We start from the raw sequence: 19,458 nt of genomic DNA on the forward strand, positions 1-19,458 counted from the left end.
TATTAACCTGCCACATCTTAGCTTCTCAGATCCAGACCAGGGATCACCTCTGTGATGTTTTCTATAAAGGAGACAGTGCTGGATTCCAGGCTAGACCCTGTTACTGAGACTGAGACTCTTCTTCAAGTGAGACTGAGACTCTCCTTCAACTGAGACTCTCCCTTCGCTAGGGAGAAAGATGGTGATCACAGCTATCTCTGTACTTTTACAAACAAGGCGACTCACAAATTAACAGCTAGATTGTCTTGTTTCAGAGATGGATTAGCCTTGTGGCGGCTGGCAGTGCACTGAAATATGCCCTTGCACTTCTCCTGTGAGAGAAAAAGTGGACCGTCACATGAAAATTATTTATCTGATGTTGACAAAGACTGAGCGATCTGAGGGAGCAGGGCTAAGATCACAAGCAGAGAATCTGTTCAAAAAGAAATACATCAAACCACCACCTACCCACCGTGCAACAAATAGCCCAACGATAAAACTGAGGGCTTACACCCAGAAATTCATATTACGTGCGCTCCTTGATATGAGATGCTTTGAATTTCCTGAACAGCACTGTATGGAATGTGCTCTTATTTCAAATACATCAATTTCAGAAGGAATCGCGCCATTTTACATGCCACCAAAAATTAGAAATTCAGAAAAAGATGCATCACGCCTCAAGGATGCCCTAGATTTTCTAGATTTAAAATATTCCGTCCCAAGAGATTTACATGTCTTACTAGAATGGACATTTGTTGTTTCTAAAATTGAGCTTCCAGCCATGTGGCTCGTGTGGGCCCTGCCTGCCTTAAGCCATAAGCATGTGCTACTCCAGGTCGAAATTCAGGAGTGGGCACGTGGCTGATTTCTAGCCCATTCAGCCAAGGGGACTTATTCTGCATCTGGGTAGAGCCATCAGGGATGTGGACTTCTTTTCCTGCTGGACTGGAACCTGAGAACACATGTACCTGGAAGTATCCATTTTCTAACCACAAAGAGACAGTTGATTCCAAAGCCCATGTTCAAAGATCTAAGACACAAAGCATATCCAACCGTCTGCAGCCTCTGTACAGGGATGGCAAACTGAACCGCCCCCAGGGGCCAGGCCAGCAACACAAATGTGGATGCCTGCTAGGCTTGATATACTAAGGGGTGGTGGGGAGGGCCCTGTAGGTCTTCCCTAAATGCATTCAAATCTCAGTGAAAACAAATCCAGCACTGCGATGGCCAAAGAAAACATTCTGACCTTAGGTCTGCTGGCCCATGAAATGCACTGGTCTGGTGCTGCCCGCCAGGTTTGCCCTGGCTCTGCAGTGAACCCAGGAGCCTCTGTTAGCCTGCCCTCAGGAATCCCTCCCTCCTGTAAGCAAACCTCTTACAGCCCAGTCACGCTTCTCACAGGTTTGGGTTGCTATGGTCTCCCTTTCCCTACTCAGGTCTAAGAATTAATAACTTATGCCACTGAAAACATCTTAAATGTCACATGAAAAACATCCTGGATCAAACAGTATTTTCACTTTAACTGCTAAAGAGACATAAAACAAATTTCTGGGCCCAAGTACAGTGCTAGGAAGGGCTGTTTCTTAAAGGGCCCAGGAGTATCGGGCACAGCCCAGCCTACTGTGCTTCGAGTGGCTGGAGCTTTGTAAGTTTTTATATGTGACACAAACCACCCACCTGTCCCACATCCTGATAAATGTCCTAATGTACTAGGAAGATGGAGATCAGTTAAACATTTTTAAGTGAAAAGGGAACTGAATAAAGTAGAAATAAGTTATAAGGAAGTGAGGCCATTTCTGATATTTATTCTTTGAAACTGGGAAATGATGGCGAGTTTCTTACACAGACTTATGATGCCTAACAACCCTTTCAAAACTGAGATCAGACTCCACATGAACTCTTCTAAACAAGTAACAGCCACAGCTTGGGGGAACCAATTCAATCAAAAACAAAGCAATGCCACCCCTCCCCACCCGCTATGAATACGCAATAAAGAGAGACAGGCATGAACTTGGTCAACTAACAGCCATTCTGAGGGGAGTTTGCTGCCTACAGAAATAGTGAATATCCTTACAGGCTAAGGCTGAGATTGATGGAAGTCTCCTTGTTCTCTGTAGACTTTTTATAGACTTCAAAAACAAACAAACAGGAGAATGGACTTGAGGACACGGAGGGGGGGAAGAGTAAGCTGGGACAAAATGAAAGAGTGCCATGGACATATATACACTACCAAATGTAAAACAGATAGCTAGTGGAAAGCAGCCGCATAGCACAGGGAGATCAGCTCGGTGCTTTGTGACCACCTAGAGGGGTGGGATAGGGAGGGTTGGAGGGAGGGAGATGCAAGAGGGAAGAGATATGGGGATATATGTATAACTGATTCACTTTGTTATAAAGCAGAAACTAACACACCATTGTAAAGCAATTAGACTCCAATAAAGATGTTAAAACAAACAAACAAAAATCAAACAAACAAAAAACAACCACTGAACCTTCTTATTTACCAGAGTTTCTAATCATTTACTGTCAGTCAGGGTTTGGAGAATTTCTTAGTCGTAGAAAGAGCTGTGAATTTGGCGCACTACGAAGAACTGTTTGTACTGAAAGCAACTTGGAAAATAAATAACTGAAACGCATTAAGTTAGAAACAACCCCAGTGTTATTACCAACAGCTTAATATTCTAACAAAATAAAGGTGTTTTTCTTACCAAGATGTAAAAATTACAAGAACTGCTCTGAAACCACAGCGAGTCCCTTTACTACAGGAACAGGTGAGAGAAGAGGCTCCTGCCTGTGTTCTTCCCTGGTGACAAGGATGCAGATGGGATTCAAGCTCCCCTTCCTGTCACTGCCCATCTGAGGTCACAATGAACTGCAGACGCTGCTGTCTGCTTATCACATTAGTTTTCAGGGGAGCTACTAAGCTTTCTTGGGGAACCACTTCCTCTGATGTTATCTTTTATACTCAATAACAAAATTCCATTTATTCACTCAACAAATATGTATCAAGCACTCAGTCCATATTCCAGAAGCTGGGATAGAGCAATGAACAAAGTACATGGGACGGTCAGTAACACTCAGACCTCCTGTTCAGGAAATAGAGCAGCCTGCTAGGGAAGGCTGTAAAAAGCCAAGCACTGAATTCTCTGCAGAGCCTCTCTAAGGCACACACACAAGACAAATTCTGGTGGCTGAAATAACAGCAAAGTGGACCCCGAAAGATATAGTACTTCAATTTTAAGTTAGTGAAAAATAATGATTCACTTAAAAAAAAAAAGATTACAAAAAATTTTTGAGATAACCTCTATGAAGTGAGGTGCCCGTCTGCCTTTCTGGTGACACAGGTCAACACAGTTCGACAGACAATCCAGCATGCCTGACATATTACCATATGAGAAGATTTTAATGAGCCAAAGTCCTTGAATGCAATCTTCAGGCTCCTTGATGTGACAATTTTTTTTTTTTTTTTTTTTGGCGGTACGCGGGCCTCTCACTGTTGTGGCCTCTCCCGTTGCGGAGCACAGGCTCCGGACACGCAGGCTCAGCGGCCATGGCTTATGGGCCCAGCCGCTCCGCAGCATGTGGGATCCTCCCGGACCGGGGCACAAACCCGTGTCCCCTGCATTGGCAGGCGGACTCTCAACCACTGCACCACCAGGGAAGCCCTGATGTGATAATTTGATCAAAGCAAGACTTATCTCCACAGAGGTTGGTCTAAGTTCATGTCAGGAAATGAAAATGCCAGCTTTTGCTGGGTTACATTTTCAGAAAAGGGGCACCACAGTGGATGCAAAAGCAGGGAGTGCTTCTAGCAGTGGCATCCTTTCTATGGTCCTGCCACCGCCCCTGCCTCCTGGGAAGAGACTTGTAGCCCTTGAGCCAAGGGCTCAGGGCAAGGTGTTGAGAGCTGGCAGCAGGGGCCTGAGGTGCTGGGAAATTTAATTAGCACATGTGAAACTAAAAGGGCCTACAGCTGAAAGCCACTCCAGATGTGTGAAGAATTGTGATTGATTTTTGAGAACTCCCATCTCCCAAGAATGAACAAGTGTGGGGAGAGATGAGCTGCTTAGTTTTTTAAAAGGTATTTTTTCAAGTCTTTTGCTGGTAAGGCTTCCAAAGTTTTAGCTAATAAACTTTCTCCTTTAATAAAAGAAAGATTTTTCTTCATCTGCCCAGAGCAAGGACCTGCTTAACCATGAAGAAAACTAGTACACGGATCTGCAGGGGACCAAATGTTACATTTTGTAACAGAAATTTTATAACTCAGAAAAAGACTTTTAAAAGCTTCCATGAAATCCTGTGCAGCCCAAAAGCAAGCACAGAGCAGAGATTAGAAATGGACCTGAGGCCCCTGCACTCCAAGGGCTCACAGCCTTGGCGCGGAAGCCATAGATACAAAGACTTCCTGAAATCACCATAACGGGAGTCACCGTGCAGGACGGTAACCAGCAGATTTAGAGCAGGCTTTTCGTAGGAGGGATTTGGGCTGCATCTTGGAAGATGAACAGCATTTTCAGAAATGAAATAAGGGGAAGAGCATTTGGGGCAGAATAAAGTAGATGAACAAAGGCATAAAAAGCGTGTTTGGAGAGAGCAGAGTGGGCAGAAATGTGACTGATATACATGGAGGTCGTGGTGGGAAGACCCGTGTTGTGGAAAGGCAGAAGGAACCCAAATCCTCTCAGACTAAGGATTGGACTTTATCTGAAGGTAAATTGTGGGGAAAATCAAGGGCAGCTGTCGAGCAGAAGCATGCCTTAGAAAACTAACTGACAGGAGCATGCAGGATGAACTGATGACAGGAAGCAGCCACCAGGCTCAGGTGAGACATGAAAACCCAGCACTTGGGCAGAGAGGCATAAAAACAACACCGGTGGCAAGCAAGGGACAGGAGGGACATCGCAGAGGCAGAGCACTGGGATCTGGCTCCTGATCAGATCCTGGGGGATGGCAGGGGCCAGGGCGAGGGTGCTCAGATGATGCTACCTTTCAAGCCCAAGGAAGAAACATGATTGTAAGATGGGAAAGAAGGAGATGAATAAGTAGAATAGACTAGAGCTACAATGAAAAAGAATAGCTAAAGATGGATTCAACACACTCAACAGAAAAAGACTGTAAATAATTTAAAGATAATTGTTCTTCATTTTGGACTACAGGCTATCAACTTAAAAAAAGAGATACTTTAAGTGTCTTAAAGTGGCAGCTGGAGGGGGAGAGTCAGAGGATCCTGCATAACCCTGATGCTAACTTGGGAGAAAATTTAGCCAAAGGTAATATTTACTATTTATACTGCTTTCAACTTGCTTTTAAATTTTCTGTCTTTCCAGAGTTTATGGATCCTCCCTATCCCTTTTAGTGACCACACTTGCTATAGTATATGGATGTGCACAATTAGCCTCCTTGTGAAGGGCAGTGAGTGGTAAGAGGAAAAATGCATCTGTTGCCTAGCAGCAGGAAAAGGCATCATGTCGCCCTGTAGCTCATTTCCTCTGCGGTACTTTTTCTGACTAAGACTGTGTTGGAAGAGGTGCAGAAACAGAGAAAGCAGCTGCCCACCCTGGCATGTCCATCTACTTGTTGTTTTTTTGTCTTGCAGCCAGCACCTGCTATTCCGACAGGCAGGCTATTTGCTTTTAAGTGCATAAACTGCCAATTATTCCTTGATGCTTGTTTGACGCTTAAACAAAACCATGAACATGAGGGGCCACCGTGACCTAGACCCTGCACAGAGCTCCCCAGGGAGAGGCAGGGTCAAGGTACATTGCCCACAGTTACAGTAAGTATAAAAAAAACCTGCCTCATGGAAAAAATCATAAAGTAGCTCAGGTACAGGCAATTATTACATTTAGGTTCAACACACCTCAAACTCCAGATAGTGATCTTTGAGTTTGTACTCATCCACCTCCTTGGCTTTAACCTTCTTGTCAGGTGGGTAGGAGCGGTGCTCGGCTAGCTCTGTGGTGATCTGCCTCAGCTTGCTCTCGTGAGATTTCAGCTGTTCCTCCTGCAGGAAAGTATTAAGCCATTTAGCATCCAGAAAAATCAATAAACAACTGTAGCACACTTTAAAAAATCCCGTATGATGAATGACGTTAATTCATCAAAACAGTCCAACATGCCTCTACTGCCACATCTTACCAACTTTCTCAGGCCAGGGTCCACGTGTACCTTCGAAAAACAGCAAGGCCAAGCCCAGCCCCCCTAACTAGGCCCCTGGTCACAAAACCAAATGCTTTCATAGCCCTGTGTCAGGAGTAACTGCCATGGAGTTGAGACCAGGCCTCCTGAGAGATACTCAAGCAGGCAAGGCACCGGCTGCAGAGTCAAGCACCCATCCTGAGGGCTGCACAATTTGGCTTCTCCCTTTCACGTCCTCAGCAGTGCTGTCCTGTCTGCCACTACAGATGAAGACCTACCTGCATATTTTTTTTTCCTTTTTGAGACAAGCAATGCCATCAAGAAATAATTATTCTGAAAGCTGCTATTCTAAAAAATGTAGTGACCTATGCTTTTCCCTCCAAAATAGTAGAGGTTCTGACTTCCCTCAACCTCAAATTTTACTGAAGGATATTTAAGTTGTTTTCAGGTTTCTCTGGGCTGCTATAAATGATGCTACATTCTTATGCATGTTACCTAGTGAATATGAGCAAGAATTTCCCTATAGCATACAGGCACATCTCGTTTCATCACACTTAGCAGATAATGTGTTTTTTACAAACTGAAGGTCTGTGGAAACCCTGTGTCAAGCAAGTCTATCGATGCCATTTTTCTAACATTTGCTAACTTTGTGTCTTTGTGCCACATTTGGTAATTCTCATAATATTTCAAACTTGTTCATTATGATTATATTTGTTATGGTGGTCTATGATCAGTGATCTTTGATGTTACTACTACAACTCACTGAAGGCTCAGATGATGGTTAGCATTTTTTAGCAATAAAGCATTTCTTCACTAACGTATATAGTTTTTCTAGACAGAATGCTATTGCACACTTAGTAGACTGGGGTACAGTGTAAACATAACTTTTATATGCACTGAGAAACCAAAAAAATCTGTGTGACTTGCTCTATTGAGATATTGATTTCATTGCAGTGGTCTGAAACTGAATCCACAATGTCTCTGAAGTCTGCCTGTGATAATCAAGAACTGAAATTTCTGGATTTTAGAAAATGTATATCTTTAAAATGACACTAAACTGTTTTCCAAAGTGTTTCCACCAGTTTACATTTCCACAATAGGCTTGAAACTTCCCATTTTTCTACATCCTTGCCAAAATTTGATATCACACTTGCAAATTTTTGCTAATTTTATGGGTATAAAATGATTTGAATTTACATCTTCCTGATTACAAGTGAAGATGAACATCTTTTCGTATGTTTACTGGAATTCCTCTTCTGTGAACTGGCTGCTGAAACACTGGACCCATTTTTCTGTTGAGTCCAGATCTGTAAGTACAATGACTCACAGTTTATAGTTTATAGTGTACAGTTTATTCACAGTCAAATAAATGTCTAAATTCAACGTGCAGTGCTTTACTCCAGCTTCATCATCTTCATGAAGCAAGAATCAAGGAGATAATCTCAAAATAGAAGCATTTTAAAATCATGCCTCTTAAATCTGTCTATTTTCACCACTGAAATAAAAATTCCAAGTGGTTCTTACGGCCATAAATGGATACAGACCACGCAAATTATTTCAATGCTAGAATCCCACCATACAGGAGACACACAGACTTTCCTAACAAAAGTGGATGTAAAAACGGAGAAGGAGGAAGGCAGGAGCCACAAGACGCAGCATGTTCTTAGGCTCACGCAATTAAATCTGTAATATCCACCATGAAGAAAGACCAATCAGGAAGCTTGCTGTTCTCCTCCCTTTTGTCTTTGCCCTTAGAATCCATTAGGGAAGCGTGCAGACCATTCTCATGGGACAACGCTAACAAAGGGGATTTCACAGAAGGCAGAGAAATACACCTGACAAAGTTCAAAGAAAAGGAACAGAGATAGCAAATGGCATGTACTCGTTTAAACTGTTTTAAATTAGGAAGTCACAGCTTAAGTAGTGGCATTAAAGTAACAGATGCAAGAAAAACTACTGTTATATGTCAAGTGATGTACGTTGGTAGTACCTGTGATAGCACATACAATGAAATTTTATCCAAAAGGCAAGTTTCAGATGATGTCACTTAATATTTAATTTTTTTCCTACTTATATAATATTTTGACTTTGAAGAAAATTTCATATTTTCCTTTAAAATACCAAACTCTAGAGGAGACCTTCAAGATGGAGGAGGAGTAAGACATGGAGATCACCTTCCTCCCCACAAATACATCAGAAATACATCTATATGTGGAACAACTCCTACAGAACACCTACTGAATGCTGGCAGAAGACCTCAGACTTCCCAAAAGCTGTGTGGTTGACAGGGTCTTGGTGCTCCAGCCGGGTGTCAGGCCTGTACCTCTGACGAGGGAGAGCCGAGTTCAGGATATTGGTCTACTAGAGACCTCCTGGCTCCACGTAATATCAAACGGTGAAAGCTCTCCCAGAGATCTCCATCTCAACACTAAGACCCAGCTGCACTCAACGACCAGCAAGCTCCAGTGCTGGACATCCTATGCCAAACAACTAGCAAGACAGGAACACAACCCCACCCACTAGCAGAGAGGCTGCCTAAAATCACAATAAGGTCACAGACACCCCAAAACACACCACCAGATGGGGTCCTGCCCATAGAAAGACAAGAAGCAGCCTCATCCACCAGAACACAGGCACCAGTCCCCTCCACCCACTGAACCAACCTTACCCACTGGGGGCAGACACCAAAAACAATGGGAACTACAAACCTGCAGATGGCGAAAAGGAGACCCCAAACACAGTAACTTAAGAAAATTGAGAAGACAGAAAACACAGAGCAGATGAAGGAGCAAGGAAAAAACCCACCAGTCCAAACTACTGAAGAGGAAATAGGCAGTCTACCTCAAAAAGAATTCAGAGTAATGACAGTAAAGATGATCCAAAATCTTGGAAATAGAATGGAGAAAATACAAGAAATGTTTAACAAGGACCTAGAGGAACTAAAGAGCAAAAAACCAACAATGAACAGCACAATAAATGAATTTAAAAATTCTCTAGAAGGAATCAACAGAATAACTGAGGTAGAAGAATGGATAAGTGACCTGGAAGATAAAATAGTGGAAATAACTACCACAGAGAAGAATAAAGAAAAAAGAATTAAAAGAATTGAGGACAGTCTTAGAGACCTCTGGGACAAGATTAAATGCACCAACATTTGAATTATAGCGGTCACAGAGGAAGAATAGAAAAAGAAAGGGACTGAGTACATATTTGAACAGACTATAGTTGAAAACTTCCCTAATATGGGAAAGGAAATAGTCAATCAAGTCCAGGAAGCACAGAGAGTCCCATACAGGACAAATCCAAGGAGAAACATGCCAAGACACATATTAGTCAAACTATCAAAAATTAAATACAAAGAAAAAATATTAAAAGCAGCAAGGGAAAAACAACAAATAACACACAAGGGAATCCCCATAAGGTTAACAGCTGATCTTTCAGCAGAAACTCTGCAAGCCAGAAGGGGGTGGCAGGACATATTTAAAGTGATGAAAGGGAAAAACCTACTACCAAGATTACTCTATCCAGCAAGTATCTCCTTCAGATTTGACAAAGAAATCAAAACCTTTACAGACAAGCAAAAGCTAAGAGAATTCAGCACCTCCAAACCAGCTTTACAACAAATGCCAAAGGAACTTTTCCAAGATCTACAATAACAAACCCAAAACAATTAAGAAGATGGTAATAGGAACATACATATCGAAAACTACCTTAAATGTAAATGGATTAAATGCTCCAACCAAAAGAAACAGACTGGCTGAATGGATACAAAAGCAAGACCATATATATGCTGTCTACAAGAGACCCACTTCAGACCTAGGGACACATACAGACTGAAAGTGAGGGGATGCAAAAAGATGTTCCATGCAAATGGAAATCAAAAGAAAGCTGGAGTAGCAATTCTCATATCAGACAAAATAGACTTTAAAATAAAGACTATTACAAGAGACAAAGAAGGAGACTACATAATGATCAAGGGGTCAATCCAAGAAGAAGATATAAAAATTGTAAATATTTATGCACCCAACATAGGAGCACCTCAGTACATAAGGCAAATGCTAACAGCCATAAAAGGGGAAATTGACAGTAACACAACAATAGTAGGGGACTTTAATACCCCACTTTCATCAATGGACAGATCGTCCAAAATGAAAATAAATAAACACAAGCTTTAAATGATACATTAAACAAGATGGACTTAATTGATATTTATAGGACATTGCATCCAAAAACAACAGAATACACTTTCTTCTAAGGTGCTCATGGCACATTTTCCAGGATAGATCATATCTTAGGTCACAAATCAAGCCTTGGTAAATTTAAGAAAATTGAAATCGTACCAAGTATCCTTCCAACCACAATGCTATGAGACTAGATATCAATTACAGAAAAAAAAATCTGTAAAAAATACAAACACATGGAGGCTAAAGAGTACATTACTAAATAACCAAGAGACCGCTGAAGAAATCAAAAAGGAAATCAAAAAATACCTAGAAACAAATGACAATGAAAACATGATGACCCAAAACCTAAGGGATGCAGCAAAGGCAGTTCTAAGAGGAAAGTGTATAGCAATACGATCCTACCTCAGGAAACAAGAAACATCTCAAATAAACAACCTAACCTTATACCTAAAGCAATTAGAGGAAGAAGAACAAAAAAACCCCAAAGTTAGCAGAAAGAAAGAAGTCATAAAGATCAGACCAGATATAAATGAAAAAGAAATGAAGGAAACGATAGCAAAGATGAATAAAACTAAAAGCTGGTTCTTTGAGAAGATAAACAAAATTGATAAACCATTAGCCAGACTCATCAAGAAAAAAAGGGAGAAGACTCAAATCAACAGAATTAGAAATGAAAAAGGAGAAGTAACAACTGACACTGCAGAAATACAAAGGATCATGAGAGACTACTACAAGCAACTATATGCCAATAAAATGGACAACCTGGGAGAAATGGACAAATTCTTAGAAAAGCACAACCTTCCAGGACTGAACAAGGAAGAAATAGAAAATATAAACAGATCAATCACAAGTACTGAAATTGAGACTGTGATTAAAAATATTGCAACAAACAAAAGCCCAGGATGAGAAGGCTTCACAGGTGAATTCTATCAAACATTTAGAGAAGAGCTAACACCTAACCTTCTCAAACTCTTCCAAAATATAGCAGAGAGAGGAACATTCCCAAACTCATTCTACGAGGCCACCATCACCCGGATACCAAAATCAGACTAAGATGTCACAAAGAAAGATAACTACAGGCCAATATCACTGATGAACATAGATGCAAAAATCCTTAACAAAATACTAGCAAACAGAATACAACAGCACATTAAAAGGATCTTACACCGTGATCAAGTGGGGTTTATCCCGGGAATGCAAAGGTCCTTCAATATATGCAAATCAGTCAATGTGATATACCACAGTAACAAACTGAAGGATAAAAACCATATGATCATCTCAATAGATGCAGAAAAAGCTTTCAACAAAATTCAACACCCAATTATGATAAAAACCCTCCAAAAAATAGGCACAGAGGGAACTTACCTCATTATAATAAAGGCCATATATGACAAACCCACAGCCAACATCGTTCTCAGTGGTGAAAAACTGAAACCATTTGCATTAAGATCAGGAACAGGACAAGGTTGCCCACTCTCACCACTATTATTCAACATAGTTTTCGAAGTTTCAGCCACAGCAATCAGAGAAGAAAAAGAAATGAAAGGAATCCAAATCGGAAAAGAAGAAGTAAAGCTATCGCTGTTTGCAGATGACATCATACTATACATAGAGAATCCTAAAGATGCCACCAGAAAACTAGTAGAGCTAATCAATGAATTTGGTAAAGTAGCAGGATACAAAATTAATGCACAGAAATCTCTTGCATTTCTATACACTAATGATGAAAAATCTGAAAGAGAAATTAAGGAAACACTAGCATTTACCACTGCAACAAAAAGAATAAAATACCTAGGAATAAACCTACCTAAGGAGACAAAAGACCTGTATACAGAAAACTATAAGACACTGATGAAAGAAATTAAAGATGATACAAACAGATGGAGAGACATCCCAAGTTCGTGGAATGGAAGAATAAACATTGTGTAAATGACTATACTACCCAAAGCAATCTACAGTTTCCATGCAATGCCTGTCAAACTACCACTGGCATATTTCACAGAACTAGAACAAAAACTTTCACAATTTGTATGGAAACACAAAAGACCCCGAATAGCCAGTGCAATTTTGAGAAAGAAAAACAGAGCTGGAGGAATCAGGCTCCCTGACTTCAGACTATACTCCAAAGCTACAGTAATCAAGACAGTATGGTACTGGCACAAAAACAGTAATACAGATGTATGGAACAGGATAGAAAACCCAGAGAGAAACCCACACACATATGGTCACCTTACTTCCGACAAAGGTGGCAAGAATATACAATGGAGAAAATACAGCCTCTTCAATAAGTGGTGCTGGGAAAACTGGACAGCTACATGTAAAAGAATGAAATTAGAACACTCCCTAACACCATACACAAAAATAAACTCCAGATGGATTAAAGACCTAAATGTAAGGCCAGACACGTATAAAAGTCTTAGAGAAAAACACAGCCAGAACACTCTGTGACATAAATCACAGCAAGATCCTTTTTGACCCACCTCCTAGAGAAATGGAAATAAAAACAAAAATAAACAAATGGGACCTAATTAAACTTAAAAGCATTTGCACAGCCAAGGAAACCATAAACAAGATGAAAAGACAACCCTCAGAATGGGAGAAAGTATTTGCAAATGAAGCAACTGACAAAGGATTAGTCTCCAAAATTTACAAGCAGCTCATGCAGCTCAGTATCAAAAAAACAATCAACCCAATCCAAAAATGGGCAGAAGACCTAAATAGACATTTCTCCAAAGAAGATATACAGATTGCCAGCAAACACATGAGAGGATGCTCACCATCACTAATAATTAGAGAAATGCAAATCAAAACTACAATGAGGTATCACCTCACACCAGTCAGAATGGCCATCATCAAAAAAGCTACAAACAGTAAGTGCTGGAGAAGGTGTGGAGAAAAGGGAACCCTCTTGCACTGTTGGTGGGAATGTAAATGGATACAGTCACTATGGAGAACAGTATGGAGGTTCCTTAAAAAACTAAAAATACAACTACCATACGACCCAGCAATCCCACTACTGGGAATATACCCTGGGAAAACCATAATTGAAAAAGAGTCATGTACCACAACGTTCATTGCAGCTCTATTTACAATAGCCAGGACATGGAAGCAAGCTAAGTGTCCATCAACAGACGAATGGATAAAGGAGATGTGGCACATATATACAATGGAATATTACTCAGCCATAAAAAGAAACGAAATTTAGTTATTTGTAGTGAGGTGGATGGACCTAGAGTCTGTCATAGAGTGAAGTAAGTCAGAAAGAGAAAAACAAATACCGTATGCTAACACATATATATGAAATCTTACAAAAAAAAAAAAAGAAAGGTTCTGAAGAACCTTTCAGGACAAGAATAAAGACACAGAGGTAGAGAATGGACTTGAGGACATGGGGAGGGGCAAGGGTAAGCTGGGATGAAGTGAGAAAGTGGCATGGACATATATACACTACCAAATGTAAAACAGATAGCTCGTGGGAAGCAGCCACATAGCACAGAAAGATCAGCTGAGTGCTCTGTGATCACCTAGAAGGGTGGGATGGGGAGGGTGGGAGGGAGATGTAAGAGGGAGGAGATATGGGGATATATGTATACGTATAGCTGATTCACTTTGTTATAAAGCAGAAAGTAACACACCATTGTAAAGTAATTATATTCCAGTAAAGATGTTAAAAAAAAATACCAAACTCTAATTTCATGAAGAAAGTATTTCTTAGCTGCTTTGGCAATGGGGACAGTGTTCAAGATCTCACAGTGAGTCCAGGGCTGAGACAGTGCAAGAGCCTTCCCTTCCGAAGCACAGCCCAATGGTTCAGCCACCAGCCAGGCACAGAAGTCAGCTCTCCATCCTTTTATACCAAGCATAAGACTTAAGGAGGGGAGGAAGGAAGAAGACCAGAGGGAGGCGGCAGAGGGTTGGGGGTGGGTGGGTAGAACACAGCTGTGCGCCCGCACTCTAACTGGATACGTACTAGGTTGACAGGTGCTGTGCTGGGTGCTTTTTCCCACTGTGGAATACAGAACCCCAGGAATTCTAAAGTGAAAGAGAACCTGTCCTTCGCCCCTCTAACCTCTTCCTCTTGGAGGCCATGGAGATCCAGAAAGGTCAAGTCCTTGCTTGAGGCCCCAGAGGTAAAGGCAGAGGGGCAGCAGCCCCATTCTCCCAACTCTGAGCCTCCAGACAACTGTATAAAATCCAAAGGGCTGCTGAAAACACAAGCTTCAAAAGAGTCTGCTCCCTGCTGGATCAGTGCTGACCTGAGCCGTCAAGGCTCTTGGTAAACGCATTGGTCCTCAACTGCCTTCTCTCCCGTGGCTCTTAGACACCCGGTTTTAACAACTAGGTCCTTTCTGCAAACCCCACTCAAAGCCAGAGTTCCCCGGATTCACAGCCGATTCCTCTGCTGCGTGTACAGCACTTACAGGTCTACACCACATGCTCAGTACAAAACATACCCTGACCCCTGCGGGAATTTCATCTCCTCTACTGTTTATAAGCTCTCTGGAGGCAGAGCAAGTTCATTTTCCCTTCTCTCAACTCATCCAGTGTCTAGCATGGTGTTGGGCGGGGGAGAGAACGAGAGGCACCGTTCTGCCTTGTAGACATGACCTGCCTAACATCAACTGACCCCTTCAGCTTCCATTAGCTGAGAGCCAAAACCAGGTCTGAGCTATTTTTGTAATGCCCACACACCTCACACAGTACCTGATATATGGGTCTCTCAGGAAACAGGAGCTGACTTACTTTTTAAAAATGGAATAAATTGACTTACTTATTTAAAAAAAGGGAAGGTAAAGAGGGAAACCTCAGACTGTTTCCTTGTGCTGTTTTAAAGTAGACATGATTTAGAAGGTAATGGCATTTCTAGGAATCTGCTAGGCAATGAACAAGTCAAATTGCTAAATACTGCAGCTTCATCAAACCCAAACCGCAGGAATTTAGACTAAAGAACACCTGCCTTCAAGTCAGCCCGAGGGGGGCTATTGCTGAAAGCACCATCAGAAAGATTTTGTTTCATCATTTCACGTTTAAGACGGTTTTAAAGACCTTAAGCAGTGTTTAGTGAGCTTCAGCATAATAACCTAATTGTTTTATTGAGTATCTAGTATATGTTAACTATTTAATTCAACCCTCTAGTAAATGAATACGAAAGCTGTCTATTCTCAAAGTGTGGTCCAAGTTCATGCCAAGGAGTCTAGACTGCATCTTGTTGGCAATAGTGAGCCAGTTAAGGTTAAGTGACATCAAAGCAATCATGTTTTAGCCAGAACTGTGCAGGATGGACTGAAGAGAAGCAAGATGAGAGGAAGGGAGATCTCCCGTGGTTCTAGGAAGGGTCTGCCAGAGTTTTCCAAGGCAGGGCATGCGCCCCAGGCAAGGTGATCCACTGGGAAGAATTTTTAAAATCAGCACTGAGATATAATTCACACTTGACCACACAAATCATCCATTTGAAATGTACAATTCAGAGTTTTTTAATATATTCACAGGGCTGTGCAACCATCACCACATTTAATTTTATGACATTTTAGATCCCCTAAAAGAGACCCTTTTGGAATAGAATCACACAACACGTTCCTTTTGTGACTGGCTTCTTTTACTTAGCAAGGTTTCCCAGGTTCATCTACACTGTAGGATGTATCAGTGCTTCAGTGTTTTATGGCTGAATAAAGTCCCGTTGTATGGATATATCACGTTTTATTCATCCATTTATCAGCTGATGGCCATTTCTACCTTTGGCCGTTTGAATAATGCTGCTGTGAACATTCATGTAAAAGTTTTTATGGGAATGTATATTTTCATTCTCTTGTTATCAAAGTGGGGTGAAATTACTGGGTCACATGCTAACTCTATGTTTAATCATTTGATAAACCACTGAAGTGTTTTCCAAAGAAGCTGCTTCATTTTATATTCCTGTCAGCAATATATGAGAGTTCTAATTTCTCCATAACCTCACCAATATATTACTTTTCATAAAAATTTTTAAAAACTCATAGCCATCCTAATGGTATCTCATGGTTCTGGTTTGTATTCCCCTAATGACTAATGATGTTCAGCACTTTTTCATGTTATACTGGTAGTAAGACATGTAATATATTTTATTTAAAAAATACACATATTGAAGGATATCTGCTCAAATATTTAGTGTTGATAAGGTAAATGACCAAAAAATTAGGACACCAGTGATCTGAGTACAAGATAATAAGAGTCTGAATTAAGAGATGTGGGTAGGATATGAAAGATGTGTAGGAAGTAGAAGTGACAGGACTGAAAGTATGACATTGAGTGGGGTGGGAAGGGTGTGGTTCTGGCCAGGACACACTCTGAGATTGCCTTCATCCTCTGAAAGCTCTGCTCCTAACGTCTGCCTGTGGAGAGGGGCGTTGAGAGGGCGAGTCAGCTGGTTGACCCTGGAGCCGGACCTGGGCACCAGGAGGCTCCTCACCCAGCCCCCGACCTCGGAATGTGCATTCCGCTTGCCTTCCCCGTGTTAGGAGCTGCCCAAGGACGCGGCCTTGAGACAGTAAGGTGGTGTTGGGACCATCTGGACGGCCTACCTGACTGGAACCCACTTAAGGATGCTTATAAACTTTAAGATCCTGGAGGCGGGTGCAGAGATCCGCTGTGTCTCAGATGCCCAAGACAAGCCTCGCAAGTTCCCTTGCTTATTAAGCCTGCCACCTACCAGTCCGGAGTGGCTGCATCCTTCTTCGGTCTCTCCTTGCCCTCTTCATATGGGGCCAGTTTGTGAACCAACATTGCCCCACTCACCTTGTCCTTAGCACTACTGCCATGTGGTCAAAGCACAGGATAGCACGAGGGTGAGAAGCAAACACAGAATCTCCTGTTTGCGACTGGGTTAATCACAAGGCTGGCCCTCAGTAGTTAGCATTTAGTGATCTTCCATTGAGTCAAACTTCTACAGAACAGTGGTTGGAATTCAAAGCAGAAAACAGGACAAGGTACCTGAGGAAATGACACTGTCATGAGGTACAGGTCTCCAGAGAAGTAGTGAAACGGAGGCAGGTTTTGTCACAGGGCAGGGTCTCTGGTCTGCACTGTGTATAGCAGGACACCGGTGTGTCTCAGAAACACACATATTCCCCGGGACCCTGGCCCAGACCTGATCAATCGAGGCGGGGGGCCGGGGGATGAGAAATGTGCGCTTTAAATAAGTCCCCAGATAATTCTTATGCACATTAATGTCTGAAAATGACTACTTTGATGAGTAGAAAAGGAGGTCCAGTAGATCTTGAAGACGGCCAACCATGAAATCCTAAGTTTGGAGTGCTACACCAGAAGGAGAAACAAAACTTACATTTTCATACTAGTCTCTCTACCTGCGACAGAGGAAGAAAAATGTGCCCTGGCAACATGGTCATGAAAAACAACTAGAAGAAGGCAACTCTTCCCACACAGCAGAGTTGCTCAGAAAGAACCACGCTGCTCTGACAATAATCAATTCCAATAACGACGGCTAATATGGTTTGGAGAGAAGACAAGAATAAATTAAAGAAAAGCCTGCAAATGACACGGTGGTGAACAGTGTGTCTTTAAAAGCACCAAACAATCTTCTAATTGAATGTTTAGCTTTTTCCTAACACTGTTTGACTTTTTTCCAGCAGGGCACTCACACTGTTATACATTATTTTGTAAACTGAAATTATCCAAGTGTTCTGGCATTTAGGGGAGTTGCAGCCAGGCTGTGGGCATGCGGAGAAAGGAAAGACGGCCAGGCTCGAGCAGTGGCTCCCAACAGCAGGGACTGGCCCCACAGGACATTTGGCAATGTCTGGAGACATTTCTGGTTGTCACAACTAGGGGGATGATACTGGCATCAAGTGCGTAGAGGCTGGGGATACTGCCCAACATCCTACAGTCCACAACAAAGAACTACCCAGGCCAAAAGGTCAGCAGGGCCGAGACTGAGAATGCCCGGGCTAAAGGAGGAGGCCTCACCCTCAAGGCACTGGAGGCCCTGTGGGCGCATCCAGACACACCTTCCAGGTTCACTGAAGGTGCACTGTGACTCCAGCCAAGACATGCCCCAAGAGTCTCCATCTGAGACGGACGGTACCCCAAACACCTGCACCAGGCTGTGTGCAAACCAACGCTCTCTCCCTCTTTCTAACCTGTTCTTTATCATGTGCTTGGTTCTACATATTCGTTTCTAATTGTCCTATTACTCTCAAAGGTAAAGCACATTTTTCATTTTTAGTAAACAAACACGACGACCTGGGCAAAAAATACAGAGCTAGTGATAGAAAGAATCTTAAAAACATTCTAGAAAACTTCCTAATCTTCCAGATGGAAAACTGAGGCCCACAAAGGCTCAGTGACTTACTTGTCTGGGAGGAAGTCATCGTATTCTTTTACAAAGAAATTAAATTCCCAGAAGGGTTTGGTCATCTTATGTGACAAAAGAGGATGCTTCTTTCGGGTTACTACTTGCGTATTTAAAATCTTGAACCCATCATTTTGATCATATTACATATGCATTTTTTGCACCTCCATGTTCAAAGTGAGGAAAAATATCAAAAAAGTTATGCATTCTATTTTTAATTCCAATGTAGGACATTTGTTTAAAATAAGAGATTCTGCCTTGATAAAGGTGGTATGGTCTTGTGGTAAAAATATACAAATAGATAAACACATTCATTTTCACGTATAAGTGACTTAACTAATGTACAGCCCATACATAAGTAGGATAGTAACACATTTTTCAAAGTAGAAAATAAACAGAAATGTAGGTTCTACAGTGAGGAAAGAACAAGGAAAAGCTCTCATGTTGCTCTATACTTATTAATGTTCCTCTTTAACTTCAGATCACCTTTCCCCCTGGATCTTTTATAGGAGTAGTTGTGAGAAAGACCAATCTATTGAAAGATAACGATTGGAAAATTCCTAGTGAAATTAATAAAATAAAACTCAACTTTTGAAAGTATTTTTTTGCCTCTAGTTATTCAATTGCTTTTCTCTCCTCTTACCTTATGTAATGTGGCTTACTATTTATGTCAAGTACCCAAAATTATAGTGGGGAAATGCATTTGCTTTAAGAGTTCGTATTTTAGTTGGGTAGATGGAGAGGTCTGCCAACGTACTTTCTGGTCATCAATAAGAGGTAAAACCTTCCTTTTCTCTTAGAATATTTATTTTC

General features: G+C 41.6%; 1 protein-coding gene across 5 annotated transcripts in view; it reads right to left on the bottom strand.

Annotated features, from left to right (window-relative positions):
* The window catches only part of PSD3 (pleckstrin and Sec7 domain containing 3), a 565,580-nt gene that overhangs the window by 15,266 nt on the left and 530,856 nt on the right, over positions 1–19,458 (bottom strand). For all 5 annotated transcript variants that reach the window (XM_029226681.1, XM_029226683.1, XM_029226687.1 and 2 more), the window contains one exon: positions 5,840–5,983. In XM_029226681.1, the coding sequence (XP_029082514.1) occupies positions 5,840–5,983 (144 nt within the window). The remainder of the gene's footprint in view (positions 1–5,839; positions 5,984–19,458) is intronic.

The sequence above is a fragment of the Monodon monoceros genome, unplaced genomic scaffold (genome assembly GCF_005190385.1).
Source record: "Monodon monoceros isolate NGI ecotype Baffin Bay Population unplaced genomic scaffold, NGI_Narwhal_1 Super_Scaffold_17, whole genome shotgun sequence".
Classification (NCBI taxonomy): Eukaryota; Metazoa; Chordata; class Mammalia; order Artiodactyla; family Monodontidae; genus Monodon; species Monodon monoceros.